This window comes from Tachyglossus aculeatus, chromosome 17 (assembly GCF_015852505.1).
Source record: "Tachyglossus aculeatus isolate mTacAcu1 chromosome 17, mTacAcu1.pri, whole genome shotgun sequence".
In the NCBI taxonomy this organism is placed as follows: domain Eukaryota; kingdom Metazoa; phylum Chordata; class Mammalia; order Monotremata; family Tachyglossidae; genus Tachyglossus; species Tachyglossus aculeatus.
Genome location: NC_052082.1, coordinates 52,513,998 through 52,528,038, shown reverse-complemented (window position 1 = coordinate 52,528,038; position 14,041 = coordinate 52,513,998). Strand labels below are relative to the sequence as shown.

The following is a 14,041-nucleotide window of genomic DNA, read 5'->3' as shown; positions in this document are numbered from 1 at the left end:
ATTCATTCATTCAATCATATTTATTGAGCGCTTACTGTGTGCAGAGCACTGTACTAAGTGCTTGGGAAGTACAAGTTGGCAACGTATAGAGACGGTCCCTACCCAACAGTGGGCTCACAGTCTAGAAGGGGGAAACAAGATACAAGATACTCAGACACAGTCCATGTCCCACACGAGGCTCCCCCAGTCTATGGGGGAGGAGAACAGGTATTCCATCCCCATTTTACAGATGAGGACACTGAGGCCTAGAGAAGTGAAGTGACTTATCCAAGGTCCTACAGCAGGCAAATGGCAGAGCTGGGTTTAGAACCCAGGTCCCCCAACTTCCAGGCCTGTGCTTCTTTCCCCTAAGCCGTGCTTCGCAGAAGAGGTGAGAATCCCACTCACAACCCCGTACGGCTTTCCAAAGGAGCAATTCACAGAGTGCAGTCAGTGGGAGCTCATCCTGGAGGGAGGAAACTGTAAGGAACTAGGACCACTGGTTTAGAATTTGGTTCTGGATTTTCCCTGAATGAAGAACCACCAACAATGATTTCTCTTAGCAGTCATAACCAAAGACAGATTTATTTTAAAACAAACATTCCTATGGTTATATTTTCAGATAATTTATTATGAAATGAAAAATTAATAAAGAAAATTAGGAAAAAAAAATGTGCCACAGATAGACCAGAGTTTAGGCAAAATGCTATTCTGGCTTCCTAAATTTGACAAAACAAGCATTAAAATGAAGCATCACAAGGATTTCTTGAGGTATGCCGCTTAAAAAGGAAACACCTTCTACCTTTAAATATAAGTCTCCCCAGTTGGACCATTCACACATTTCTAGCAAGTTAACTGGAACTATTCAAAGGTCACGGTTTGGAATTTTTTTCCTTCCAACTCATTTTTAATGGACACATAACTAACATATGTTTCCGGGTGACATTTACGAATGACTAGGCCGGTGTGAGTTTAAGTTGTATTCCTGGAAAAGCTCCGATATGGTTTTATTATTGGTCTTTGCAGTTCAATCCACCTTTGGCCAAAACTGAAAATTCTCTAGCAAACCTCTGTCACTAAGCCACCCCTTCCTTTTAAATACTTTCTTGCCACTGTCTTTAACAAGCCAGATAATGAAGATGGAAGAATGACAGCTAATTCCTAAAAGAAAAACTTTGGAAAACAACTTGTCACTTTTCCAGAACCCTTTCCTACTCACTTCCTCATTCCCACTCACTCTCTTTAACAGTTCAGATTCTCTTTACACTTACCATATAGAAAACGTGCCTGAATTTACTGCAACCTGTTAACTCTCCAGCCTAAGGAGTATCCACGAGTACATTTCTAAGCTTAGAAACCACATCAGTTGCTGCTTCAAAAGGGACTCTATTCACCTTATGATTCCCTTCCCCCACTTTCCCTGATATGAAAAAATAATGTAGCGAATTACCTAAGTTCCCACCTTTGCAATATAGCCAAAGTGCTGGCAGCAGGACTGAAAAGTACTCAAGCTGTACAGATGGACTCCGTTTGTCACTGAAATAAAATTTGAAAGCTCTAAGTCGATTTCCATCTCGTCATTCCCGGTAACTGGATGAAAAATTCCCCCCACCCACCCACCCCTGTTGGATCTGTCCCTGTTGGTTCACGCGAGAGCGATAGGGACTGTCGCTTCTACAGTGCAGCTCCCAGATCTGATAGGTTTACAAACCAGAGGGTCCGAAAAAGAAGTCAGGTCAATCAACTCTATACCCCTTGGCTGCCCCAGTGTGAATCGGATGCTCGACAGCACTAAAAAGAAATAAAAGTCTTTTTAAAAAGGAAAATGTAAAGGCTCTGCCACGCTGAGGATTTTACCAATCCGCTTGGGGGCAATGTCACCACAAGAACAGCTTTCATTATGACTTACACATTGCAGAAGCAGGAAAAGCAATTTTCGTTCTTCTCAGGGTTGAAAAGCGTGAGCCATTTCGCCATTCAAAAGATTTAATCAGGGATGTGTTCCCGAAGAGCCTCTGAAATGCCAGTTTTTTCTTCTGTCTCCTACATCAATAGAGAATTAAGGACTTTTGACTAACGAACTGGGAGCAGTCCAGAAAACTTAAGGCCCCAAGAACAGGGGGCCATCACAGTGGGGCAAACAAGGGGCCTGAATCTGTTCTCGGCTCGATCAGTCTAAGAAGGTCCATCGTTAAATCGAGGGCGGGGATGCCAATTTTCAAAAGCTGCTTCCTCAACTCACCTCCGACTCTTCGAGCAGGCATGGCTACAAGTGGAAAGTGGGTTCCAGGGGGGTGAGGAGAGGAGGAGTGGGTGGGATCCCAGGGAAACAAGAGAGCGAAGACCTGCAACTCCACTCCTGCACCCCAGCATTTGCAGAGGTGACCCGAGAGGTGGGAGGAGGAGGAAGAGAAGGGGAAGGAGGCTCACTGCCTGGCAGCATTTTACTCTAGATGATTGAGTGCTTCCTCAGATGTGCACTCTGGAGCAGAGGTTTCTTTCAATCAGAGGATATTAAGGTCTTAGTTTTCCGGGGCCCTGGTTGGGATCGGGTACTGAGGAAGGAGGTCTATGGGGATCTGCAGTTTTTTTGCTTTTTAGGAAAAGTCTCATGGATTATAAAGTGCCAAAACCCACCGTGTGAAAGGTGTGGGGTAAGAGCAGATTCTACGAACTCACTCATGCTGGTCATTTCCTACACCTTTGTGCCGTCTGAAAGAATTCTCCCAGAAAAGCCTTTCAAGTACCAGTTTCGGTCCGGTTCTACCTGCCTCCTCACAGAGCATCCTCACTTAGCAAGCAGTTGCCCCGTTTCGGGGGTGTTTTCAGGGGAGCCTGGACTTTGGCCAGGGTCTGCGGCTGAGGAAACGAAGGAGAGCTTCATCAGCGCTTTAGCTTTTGCTCAGCACCCCAGCTTCCCAGGGAATTTATGCTGAGGTGGAAGAGTCACCTCACTTCATGGTTCCACCTTTTTCCATCCACGTCTCTACCATTTTGGGGTCCCCGCAGCATCTGAATGCCTCCTGAAAGTGAAATAAGTGACAGGCCTGGATTTACACATCCAGCGGGGGCCATCTCGCTGCATCACTATCTGCCAGCTCTTACAGCCGCCAACATGGTCACCGCTGACGAATCTTCACATTTGGTTCTCCTACCCAAAGGACCCACTTCCCATACACTTCACAGAAGGAGGACAATCTTTACCTATGGATAAAGGGAGCTATCTTTTTCTATTTGAAATTACCGGGTCACTTTCCATTTAGCTCTCCCGTCCGCTTGAAAGCCGGTGGAAAGCTGCAACTGGCAACCTGAATACACAAAGCTTTCGTTTAAAACAAAATAAAAAATCAGATTCCCACAATCGCTAAATGCCACTGATGTTCTTCTCCCCTCACGCCTCCCGAAAGCCGCCGGGTGTTTAAACGGGCTAACGGGGAGGGGGAGACCCCGCTGGGGTTTCGGTGGCTTGGTCACGCAGGGCAGGCAGGAAGCTTCGGGACGCTCCCCGCGGCAGGCCCGCTTTGAATCCCGTCAGCCCGGACGTGGCGGTCAGCACTCATCCGAGAGGCAATCGCTTCCAAGATTCTCGGAGGCCTCCAGCTCTACGCTGGACAGAAAGCGTCTCACGGCCTTCCTGCAGTTGTAATCCAGCGTGGTGGTGCACACAGTCTTGGCGAACTTGGGGTAGATGATGGTGGTGCTCAGGAAACGCAGGGGCTTGTTTCGGGGCTCGAAGTGGACTTCGGCTTTGTAGCTGCGCCACGTGCGGTTGGGGAGGCAGATGATCGTCTGGCTACAAGAAGAGACCCCGAGGCCCACCGGCAGGTAAACGTTGTCGACAAAGTGCTTCTCGGAGTCATACTTGACGGAGGAGGTGTATCTGAAAACCAAAGCAGAGGTGAGAATGTGGGATCAACCCGCCTCCCAGAGCTCCGGAAACCGTCCGGAAAGATAACCTACTTTGACCCCATGAACGCCACCCGTCTGAATTCCTGGCCAGAGGGAATCTGGCCAGTTCTCACCCAGTGACGCTGGGGCCACCAGTCCTCTTTGTCCGGCTGCTTGGGCCGGCCTTCTACAGAAAACTCAAGTTTCTGGATCCCGACGGACTCAGTTACTTAGACTTTTCTGAGAAGCTCATGCTTGCCGGGAATGTCAGGACTTTGGTGAACCGGAGTTCCGGACAGAGGCCCAGAATCCCTCGGTGCCACCACAGATAAGCGACGCTGCAGGGTAAAGAGAAACAGGCCAGACGGGGTGTTGAATTCTGCTGCAGGTCACAGTGACTCACAGAATGGACTCACTGGGACAGAGAAACTCTTCGGCTTTGCTAAATGGGGGGGCCTGTGCTTGCTGCCTTCTTATTTACAGGTGATCCAATGGTAGTCATCTGGTTTTCCTCCTCCTCCAGGCAATGGGGGTCAACCGGGGTCCTCGGTGCTTCGCCTCCAGACCCTCTCCTCCCCAGCACCCTTCCCGCTTAGGGCTCTGTCCCAAGGGAGCTCCCGTTTGGCACCCTGGCCAGATTTCAGCACATCCTTGTGTGCAGAATGATTTGGGTCCGGGCACCCTTCGTAATCAAACTCCTGAGACCCTCACGATAGCCAGTCCTTCAACCTCTTCTGATGTACCATATATATGTATATATGTTTGTACATATTTATTACTCTATTTATTTATTTATTTTACTTGTACATATCTATTCTATTTATTTTATTTTGTTAGTATGTTTGGTTTTGTTCTCTGTCTCCCCCTTTTAGACTGTGAGCCCACTGTTGGGCAGGGACTGTCTCTATATGTTGCCAATTTGTACTTCCCAAGCGCTTAGTACAGTGCTCTGCACACAGTAAGCGCTCAATAAATACGATTGATGATGATGATGATGATGTACCAGCCAGCCTTGGCATCAGCCACACGGGCCCATACGCTGGGCATCTCCCACCAGTAGACACCCACCCTGACCACATTTCTCACTGGTCAAATTCTATTGTCTTGATTATGAATCGCACCAACTTTCCATGACTAGAGATCTATTAATATTAACAATACAAAAACATCACTGCTCTCGAAGTGTTCATCTATAAATTGAGCGCATCAAGGCAAATAAGTACAAACACACGTGCCAGGGTGCCTAAGTACTGTCCTCAATCCCCTCCCTAGAGGAGAGGATGATCTATCGTTCTTCTCTACTCTCCCAGACGACGGCAGGCGAGGGGGCAGCTGCCCAAGGCTCAGTGAGAAATGGGGGTGCAGAAAAGGACCTGCAGGCAGAAGTGACTGCCCTCTGCTTCCAGCTCCAGGGAAGGTGCCGGGGCGCTGCAGCCGGAGCACTCCCACCCCGAGACCACTGGCACTGTGAGATATGAGAGCCGCCGAGGCTTGCTGCGGTGTTGGCAGGGAATGGGGTCAAGAATGAGGAGGGGGCGCAGACACTGGAGGAGGGAGGATAGGGAAGGATGGAGAAATGAGAAATACTCATCTTCCCACCCAAATACTGTCGTCCCCAACTTTCCAATCACACCACCACCACCACCCTCCTTGTCTCACAAGCCTGGAACTTGGAGAATCAACATGGCCTGGTGGAGAGATCCTGGGCCTGGGCGTCAGAAGGACCTGGGTTCTAATCCTAGCTCTACCGCTGGGCTGCTGGGTGACCTTGGGCAAGTCATTTCACTTCTCCGGGCCCGTTACCTCATCTGTAAAATGGGGATTACGACTGTGAGCTCCATCCATATGGGACACGGACTGTGTCCACCCTGATTTGCTTGTATCTACCCCAGGGCTTAGGGGAATGCCTGGCACATAGTAAGCTCTTAAATACCATCAAAAACAAATTATTTTCTTTGACTCATCTCTCTCATCCAACCTGTATATTCAGTCTGTTGCCAAATTCCATCGGTTCTACCTTCACTAAAATCTGCCCTTTCCTCTCCAACCAAACTTCTATGCAGATCCAACCATTTACCCTATCCCGTTTTGACTACTGTAGCAGTGTCCTTACTGACACCCGGTCTCCTGTCTCCACCCACCTCAGTCCAAACTTCATTCTGCTGCCCAGATCTTTTCCTAGAAAGCTTTTCAGTCCACGTCTTCCCACTCCTCAAGAACCTCCAATGGTTGTCCATCCACTTCCACATCAAGCAGAAACTCCTTATTGTCGGCTTTAAGGCATTCAATCATCTCTCCTCCTCCTACAACCCAGTCCATACACTCCACTCCCCTAACATCAGCCTTCTCACTGTACCTCAGTCCTGTCGCCGATTCCTTGCCCACATCCGCTCTCCGGCCTGGAACTCTCTCCCCTTTCATCTATGACAGACCATCACTCTCTCTGGCTTCAAAGCCTTCTTCAAAATCACATCTCCTCCAAGGGGCCTTTCCCGATTAAGTTCTCATTTCTCCTACTCCTCCCTTCTATGCCCTACACACTTAAAATTCCCCTAAGCACTTAAAATTCACCCCACAGCATTTACGTGCATATCCTTACACTCCACCATTTCCTCTGCCTGTAATGTACTGTCTGTTTCCTGCCCAGTTTGTAAGCGGGGATCACACCTACCAACTCTGTAGCACTGTACTCTCCTAAGCACTGAGAACAATGCTCTAAACCCAGTGAGTGCTCAATAAATGCCACCGACTGCTTGAGAGGTCAGCGCAATGCAAAATCTTCAACATGGCTCTGGACCCACATATTTCGTTATTTTAGAATGCACATTTTTAATCAAGGTTTTAGAGAGTCTCCTGTTGTGGTGGGATTATTCCTTCATTCAACTGTATTCATTGAGCGCTTACTGTGTACACAGCACTTGGGAAGTACAAGTCGGCAACATATAGAGACGGTCCCTACCCAATAACGGGCTCACAGTCTAGAAGGGGGAGACGGACAACAAAACATGTAGACAGGTGTCAAAATCGTCAAAACAAATAGAATTAAAGCTATAGGCACATCATTAACAAAATACATAGAATGGTGAATATGCACAAGTAAAATAGAGTCATAAATCTGTACAAATATATATACAAGTGCTGTGGGGAGGGGAAGGAGGTAGGGATTAGGGGAGTTCTATCTGGATAAACACATCTCCCTGGATAAAGAACAATGCGATGCCGGAAGAAACTTCTGCATAGCCACATGGAGACGGGGGGATTGTAGCACGGGTTCCCACGACTGCAAAGTCCCGCAGGAGCCCGCTGCCTTCCGCTCCCCCAAAAGATTGTAATTCACCCCGAAAGGAGGGCAGTAGCCCTACATTGTGGGACACTGCCCATTTTGTTCCACACCGAACTCACAGAGTTGAGCTTAGTCTCCCACTCTGGAGCGTGAGCCCAAACACTTTAAAACCTTCGCCTCTGAATGAACAACTTTTTTCCCCAAGGGGTACTCGGAGCGGATATAACAAACCTTGGCTAGGTTCCCAGAGTGACGATCCCTTCATCTGGGCTAAGACATCTCCTAGGTGGCCTCCTCCCCAGTGAAAACCTTTCCCCGGGTTCCCGCTGAGAGATTCACCACAATTGAAAATTTGACCACCCGCTCCCCACAACAGTCAAGAGGGAGACAAAGCCCTCCTGGAAAAATCCTTTCTACCCGACGGCAAAGAGAACAGGGGCAATATTTAGCAGGGGAGTGGGTTGGGCCACGAGATGTTTGTTCCTGTTCCCTCCAGTGGAGATGGGGAAATTTAGAACTTGCAGAATCTTCAATAAGACCAAAAAAGAACACACTGAAACAGAATATTCATGGTATTTACCTGACTTCCTTTGGTGGCAAAGGGTCGAACTCAACTCCCTCGCCAAAAGACAGAGGGCACAACCTCGAAGGACAGCTGGGGGCCACAGGATTGGGTAAAAAGGCACAATTCTGCAAAAGCAGGAAAATACGGTTATGACCATGGTGAAATGAAGAGGAATGGTCAATGTTGGCCGGAAAAATGGACAGACAATGGTTTCCGTTCCCTGGTGGGGCGACCTTCCTCCCTCCCTCCCTCCCTCTCTCGAGGTCAGCCCGGGGCCAGACCCTGCAGTCACCGGAGCCTCCATTTTTCAACTACGACACGGAGAAAACGACATTTAATTTCTCCTGTGGTCACAATCCAGATGAGTTATTCCCAGTTAATACTGGTAACTTGTGCTCAGAGTCATAATGACGCTCTTATGCTCCGATTATCTCCCTAAGGCATAGGACGAAAGGTATAACAGGAACACTAATGAGTTTTTAAGAGCAACGAACTGCCCAGGGAAAAGAAAAAGGCTTTAATTTCTAATTTCCACCCCCGTGGGAAATAAAAGTGCAACTGGGGATGTGTTCAGCCTAGAAACACGATGCCTCTGGAGGGCCCAGGCCCTGGCCTCTCTCACCACACAGTCAGGCTCCTGGTGATGAGCACCACATCTATTGGGGGGGGGGACGGAGGGAGGGAGTTGGACCATTAGCCATTCCCGTCAGCCGTTCCCGTTCCCTCCAGCTGTGTAGAAATTTACAACTTGCCGAATCTTAGAGAAGATGTTTAATAAGACCAAAATGCTACTTTCTCAGTAACAATCTCATGTCTTCACAACTTTCCTGAGGGTGTGTGTGTGTGTGGGGGGGGGGTTGTCCAGGAATTAGTCTCCCCAGTTTTTGGATGGGTAAACTGAGGCACGGGGCGGTTAAGTGATTTGCCGCTTGGAATCCAAGCTCCTCCCCCTCCGGCCAATGCTCTTTCTCCCGGGAGGGGCCCTACCATTCACCCACAGACGTGCAGGAATTGGGGGTGGGGGTGTCGAACCGGCTCCCCTGGGTGGGGGATAGGGGCGGGGGACGGGTGGACGTGTCCGAATCAATCAATCAATCGTATTTATTGAGCGCTTACTGTGTGCAGAGCACTGGACTAAGCGCTTGGGAAGTACAAGTTGGCAACATATAGAGACAGGCCAAAGACTCACCTGACCCAAGGTAAGGGAGAAATGGGCTGGTTTTTTTCCCATAAGAAAGATGAGCCCCTTAAAGGGGGCATGTGGAGAGGGCTTCCCTAGAAGCAGCTTGGCCTGGTGGATAGATCACAGGCTCGGGAGCCAGAAGGTCATGGGTTCTAATCCCGGCTCTACCACTTGTCTGCTGCATGACCTTGGGTAAGCCACTTCACTTCGCTGTGCCTCAGTTCCCTCAACTGGAAAATGGGGACTGTCAGCCCCACGTGGGATGGGGACGGTGTCCAACCCGATTATCTTGTCTCTATCCCAGCGTTTAGAACGGTTTCAGGCACACAGTGAGTGCTTAACAAAGAGTATAATTATTAATAATAATAATAATAATAACATTTATTAAGCGCTTACTATGTGCAAAGCACTGTTCTAAGCGCTGGGGAGTTTACAAGGTGATCAGGTTGTCCCACGCGGGGCTCACAGTCTTAATCCCCATTTTACAGATGAGGTAACTGAGGCCCAGAGAAGTGAAGTGACTTGCCCAAAGTCACACAGCCGACAAGTGGCGGAGTCGGAATTTGAACCCATGACCTCTGACTCCAAAGCCCAGGCTCTTTCCACTGAGCCATGCTGCTTCCCTATTATTATTAGGGGAAGTGTGGGCATTTGGAGGTGCTTCGTGTCCCACCCCCGCCCCCACCACGCGCCGGCTGCTCCCTCCGAGCCCCAGTTCATTCACTCATTCGTATTTATTGAGCGCTTACTGCGTGCAGAGCACTGTACTGAGCGCTTGGGAAGTACAAATCATCAACAGATAGAGACGGTTCCTACACAACAACGGGCTCACAGTCTCATTCATTCGTTCAACCGTATTTATTGAGCGCTTACTGTGTGCAGAGCACTGTACTGAGCGCTTGGGAAGTACAAATCATCAACAGAGACGGTTCCTACACAACAACGGGCTCACAGTCTCATTCATTCGTTCAACCGTATTTATTGAGCGCTTACTGGGTGCTGAGCACTGGACTAAGCGCTTGGGAAGTACAAATCGGCAACAAAGACGGCCCCTAACCCAACAACGCGTTCAGTCTCAGTCATTCAATCAATCGTATTGATTGAGCGCTTACTGTGTGCAGAGCACTGGACTAAGCGCTTGGAAAGGACAAATCATCAACAGAGACGGCCCCTACCCAACAAAGGGCTCACGGTCTCATGATAATAATAATAATGATAGCATTTATTAAGTGCTTACTATGTGCAATGCACTGTTCTAAGCGCTGGAGAGGTTACAGGGTGATCAGGTTCTCCCACGTAGGGCTTACAGTCTTAATCCCCATTTTACAGATAACTGAGGCCCAGAGAAGTGAAGTGACTTGCCCAAAGTCACACAGCTGGCAATTGGCGGAGCTGGGATTTGAACCCATGACCTCCGACTCCAAAGCCCGGGCTCTTTCCACTGAGCCACGCTCATTCATTCAATCAACCGTATTGATTGAGCGCTTACTGTGTGCAGAGCACTGGACTAAGCGCTGGGGAAGGACAAAAGCCTTGGGTTCACCCCACTCCGGGGCCCGGGGAAGCAGAGTCATTCATTCATGCATTCGATCATATTTATTGAGCGCTTACTGTGTGCAGAGCACTGGACTAAGCACTAGGGAAGTCCAAGTTGGCAACATATAGAGACGGTCCCTACCCAACAGTGGGCTCACAATCAATCAATCATATTTATTGAGCGCTTACTGTGTGCAGAGCACTGTACTAAGCGCTTGGGAAGTCCAAGTTGGCAACATATAGAGACAGTCCCTACCCAACAGTGGGCTCACAGTCTAAAACGGGGAGACAGAGAACAAAACCAAACATACTAACAAAATAAAATAAATAGAATAGACATGTACAAGTGAAATAAATAAATAAATAGAGCAATAAATATGTACACCACTCGAGGGGCGGGAGGCTCCGGGATGCATTCATTCAATCGTATCTATTGAGCGCTTACTGTGTGCAAGACACTGGACTAAGCGCTTGGGAAGTCCAAGTTGGCAACATCTAGAGACGGTCCCTACCCAACAGTGGGCTCACAGTCTAAAAGGGGGAGACAGAGAACAAAACCAAACATACTAACAAAATAAAATAAATAGAATCGATATGTACAAGTAAAATAAATGAATGAATGAATGAATGAATAAATAAATAAATAAATAGAGTAATAAATATGTACACCACTCAAGGGACAGGAGGCTCTGGGATGCATTCATTCAATCGTATCTATTGAGCACTTACTGTGTGCAGGACACTGGACTAAGCGCTTGGGAAGTCCAAATTGGCAACATATAGAGACAGTCCCTACCCAACAGCGGGCTCACAGTCTAAAAGGGGGAGACAGAGAACAAAACCAAACCTACTAACAAAATAAAATAAATAGAATAGATAGGTACAAGTAAAATAAATAAATAGAGTAATAAATATGTACACCACTTGAGGGGTGGGAGGCTCCGGGATGCATTCATTCAATCGTATCTATTGAGCGCTTACTGTGTGTGCAAGACACTGGACTAAGCGCTTGGGAAGTCCAAGTTGGCAACATCTAGAGACAGTCCCTACCCAACAGTGGGCTCACAGTCTAAAAGGGGGAGATAGAGAACAAAACCAAACATACTAAAACAAAATAAAATAAGTAGAATCGATATGGACAAGTAAAATAAATAAATAAATAAATAAATAGAGTAATAAATATGTACACCACTCGAGGGGGAGACAGAGAACAAAACCAAACATACTAACCAAATAAAATAAATAGAATCGATATGTACAAGTAAAACAAATAAATAGAGTAATAAATATGTACACCACTCGAGGGGCGGGAGGCTCCGGGATGCATTCATTCAATCGTATCTATTGAGCGCTTACTGTGTGCAGAACACTGAGAAGTCCAAGTTGGCAATATATAGAGACAGTCCCTACCCAACAGTGGGCCCACAGTCTAAAAGGGGGAGACAGAGAACAAAACCAAACCTACTAACAAAATAAAATCAATAGAATAGATAGGTACAAGTAAAATAAATAAATAGAGTAATAAATATGTGCACCACTCGAGGGGCGGGAGGCTCCGGGACGCATTCATTCAATCGTATCTTTTGAGCGCTTAACACTGTACTAAGCGCGTGGGAAGTCCAAGTGGGCAACACTGGGGTCCCAGTGTAGAAGGGGGAGCCGGACAAGAAGATTGGAAGCAGTGGAAAAAGCCCGGGCTTTGGAGTCGGAGGTCAGGGGTTCAAATCCCGACTCCGCCAACTGTCAGCTGGGGGACTTTCGGCAGGTCACTTCACTTCTCTGGGCCTCAGTTCCCTCGTCTGTCAAATGGGGATGAAGACCGTGAACCCCCCCCCCCGTGGGGCAACCTGATCAATCAATCAATCAATCGTATTTATTGAGCGCTTACTATGTGCAGAGCACTGGACTAAGCGCTTGGGAAGTACAAATTGGCAACACATAGAGCCAGTCCCTACCCCACAGTGGGCTCACAGTCTAAAAGGGGGAGACCTGATCAATCAATCAATCAATCAATCGTATTTATTGAGCGCTTACTATGTGCAGAGCACTGGACTAAGCGCTTGGGAAGTACAAACTGGCAACACACAGAGACAGTCCCTACCCCACAGTGGGCTCACAGTCTAAAAGGGGGAGACCTGATCGCCTTGTAACCTCCGCAGCGGTTAGGACAGTGCTCTGCACAGAGTAAGCGCTTAATAAATGCTATCATTATTCTTATTGAGCGCTTCCTGTGTGCAGAGCACTGGACTAAGCGCTTGGGAAGGACAAGTTGGCGACATAGAGAGGCGGTCCCCACCCGGCCCGGCCCCGCAGTGGTCGGGGCGGTTGTCCCCCTCACCCCGGCCGGCGTGGCGGGCCCCGGCAGCCCGTTGGGGAGCCCGCGGTCCGAGGCTCCGCCGGTCCCGGCCCCTCCGGTCCCTCCGCCGGCCCCTCCGCCGGCCCCTCCGCCGGTCCCTCCGGGCAGGGGCAGGGGCAGGGGGCTGGGGCTGGGGGGCAGCCCGGAGTCGGGGCTGTCCAGCACCCGCTCCCCTCGCTTCTTCATGTCCAGCAGCTCGGGCACATCCTGCAGGCTCAGCCGCCCCACCATGGCGGGGCCTGTCCTTCCCAAGCGCTCAGCGCAGTGCTCTGCACGCAGTAAGCGCTCAATAAATACGACTGATGATGGGGCCGGGCCGGGGCCGGGGCCCCCTTCTGCAATTGCTCCACCACCTGCGCGCTCCAACTCCGGCTGCCGCGGTGGTTGCGCTCGGCGGCCAGGCTGCACCGCCCACCTTCCCGCCTCCCGCCGAACCCCGCACGCTGATTGGCTGAGGGGGTGGCTGGAGCTGTTTCCTCCCTTCAAGGCCCTACTGAGAGCTCACCTCCTCCAGGAGGCCTTCCCAGACTGAGCCCCTTCCTTCCTCTCCCCCTCGTCCCCCTCTCCATCCCCCCATCTTACCTCCTTCCCTTCCCCACAGCACCTGTATATATGTTTGTACAGATTTATTACAATGTTTTCCCAGACTGAGCCCCCTCCTTCCTCTCCCCCTCGTCCCCCTCTCCAACCCCCATCTTACCTTCTTCCCTTCCCCACAGCACCTGTATATATGTACATATGTTGGTACAGATTTATTACAATGTTTTCCCAGACTGAGCCCCCACCTCCTCTCCCCCTCGTCCCCCTCTCCATCCCCCCATCTTACCTCCTTCCCTTCCCCACAGCACCTGTATATATGTTTGTACAGATTTATTACAATGTTTTCCCAGACTGAGCCCCCTCCTTCCTCTCCCCCTCGTCCCCCTCTCCAACCCCCATCTTACCTCCTTCCCTTCCCCACAGCACCTGTATATAGGTATATATGTTTGTACAGATTTATTACAATATTTTCCCAGACTGAGCCCCCTCCTTCCTCTCCCCTTCGTCCCCCTCTCCATTCTCCCATCTTACCTCCTTCCCTTCCCCACAGTACCTGTATATGTTTGTACATATTTATTACAATATTTTCCCAGACTGAGCCCCCTCCTTCCTCTCCCCCCGTCCCCCTCTCCATCCCCCCATCTTACCTCCTTCCCTTCCCCACAGCACCTGTATATAGGTATATATGTTTGTACAGATTTATTACAATAT

The 14,041-nt window shown here is 49.2% G+C and overlaps 1 protein-coding gene across 1 annotated transcript; it reads right to left on the bottom strand.

Annotated features, from left to right (window-relative positions):
• Window positions 1-588: 588 nt before the first annotated feature.
• Window positions 589-13,083, bottom strand: RFLNB (refilin B). The gene is made up of 3 exons (XM_038759809.1): window positions 12,773-13,083; window positions 7,731-7,840; window positions 589-3,859 (listed from the first exon to the last, which is right to left on the bottom strand). The coding sequence occupies exons 1-3, from the start codon at window positions 13,019-13,021 to the stop codon at window positions 3,529-3,531; spliced, it is 690 nt and encodes a 229-aa protein (XP_038615737.1). The 5' UTR covers window positions 13,022-13,083; the 3' UTR covers window positions 589-3,528.
• Window positions 13,084-14,041: the final 958 nt, after the last annotated feature.

Excerpts from the sequence above, each read along its gene's own strand:
- RFLNB (XM_038759809.1), bottom strand. The coding sequence starts at position 13,021 with ATGGTGGGGCGGCTGAGCCTGCAGGATGTGCCCGAGCTGCTGGACATG. Across the intron at positions 7,841-12,772 it reads GGCCCGCCACGCCGGCCGGG|AATTGTGCCTTTTTACCCAA; the intron begins GTGAGGGGGACA and ends CTGCTTTTGCAG. Across the intron at positions 3,860-7,730 it reads TTGCCACCAAAGGAAGTCAG|ATACACCTCCTCCGTCAAGT; the intron begins GTAAATACCATG and ends TTTGGTTTTCAG.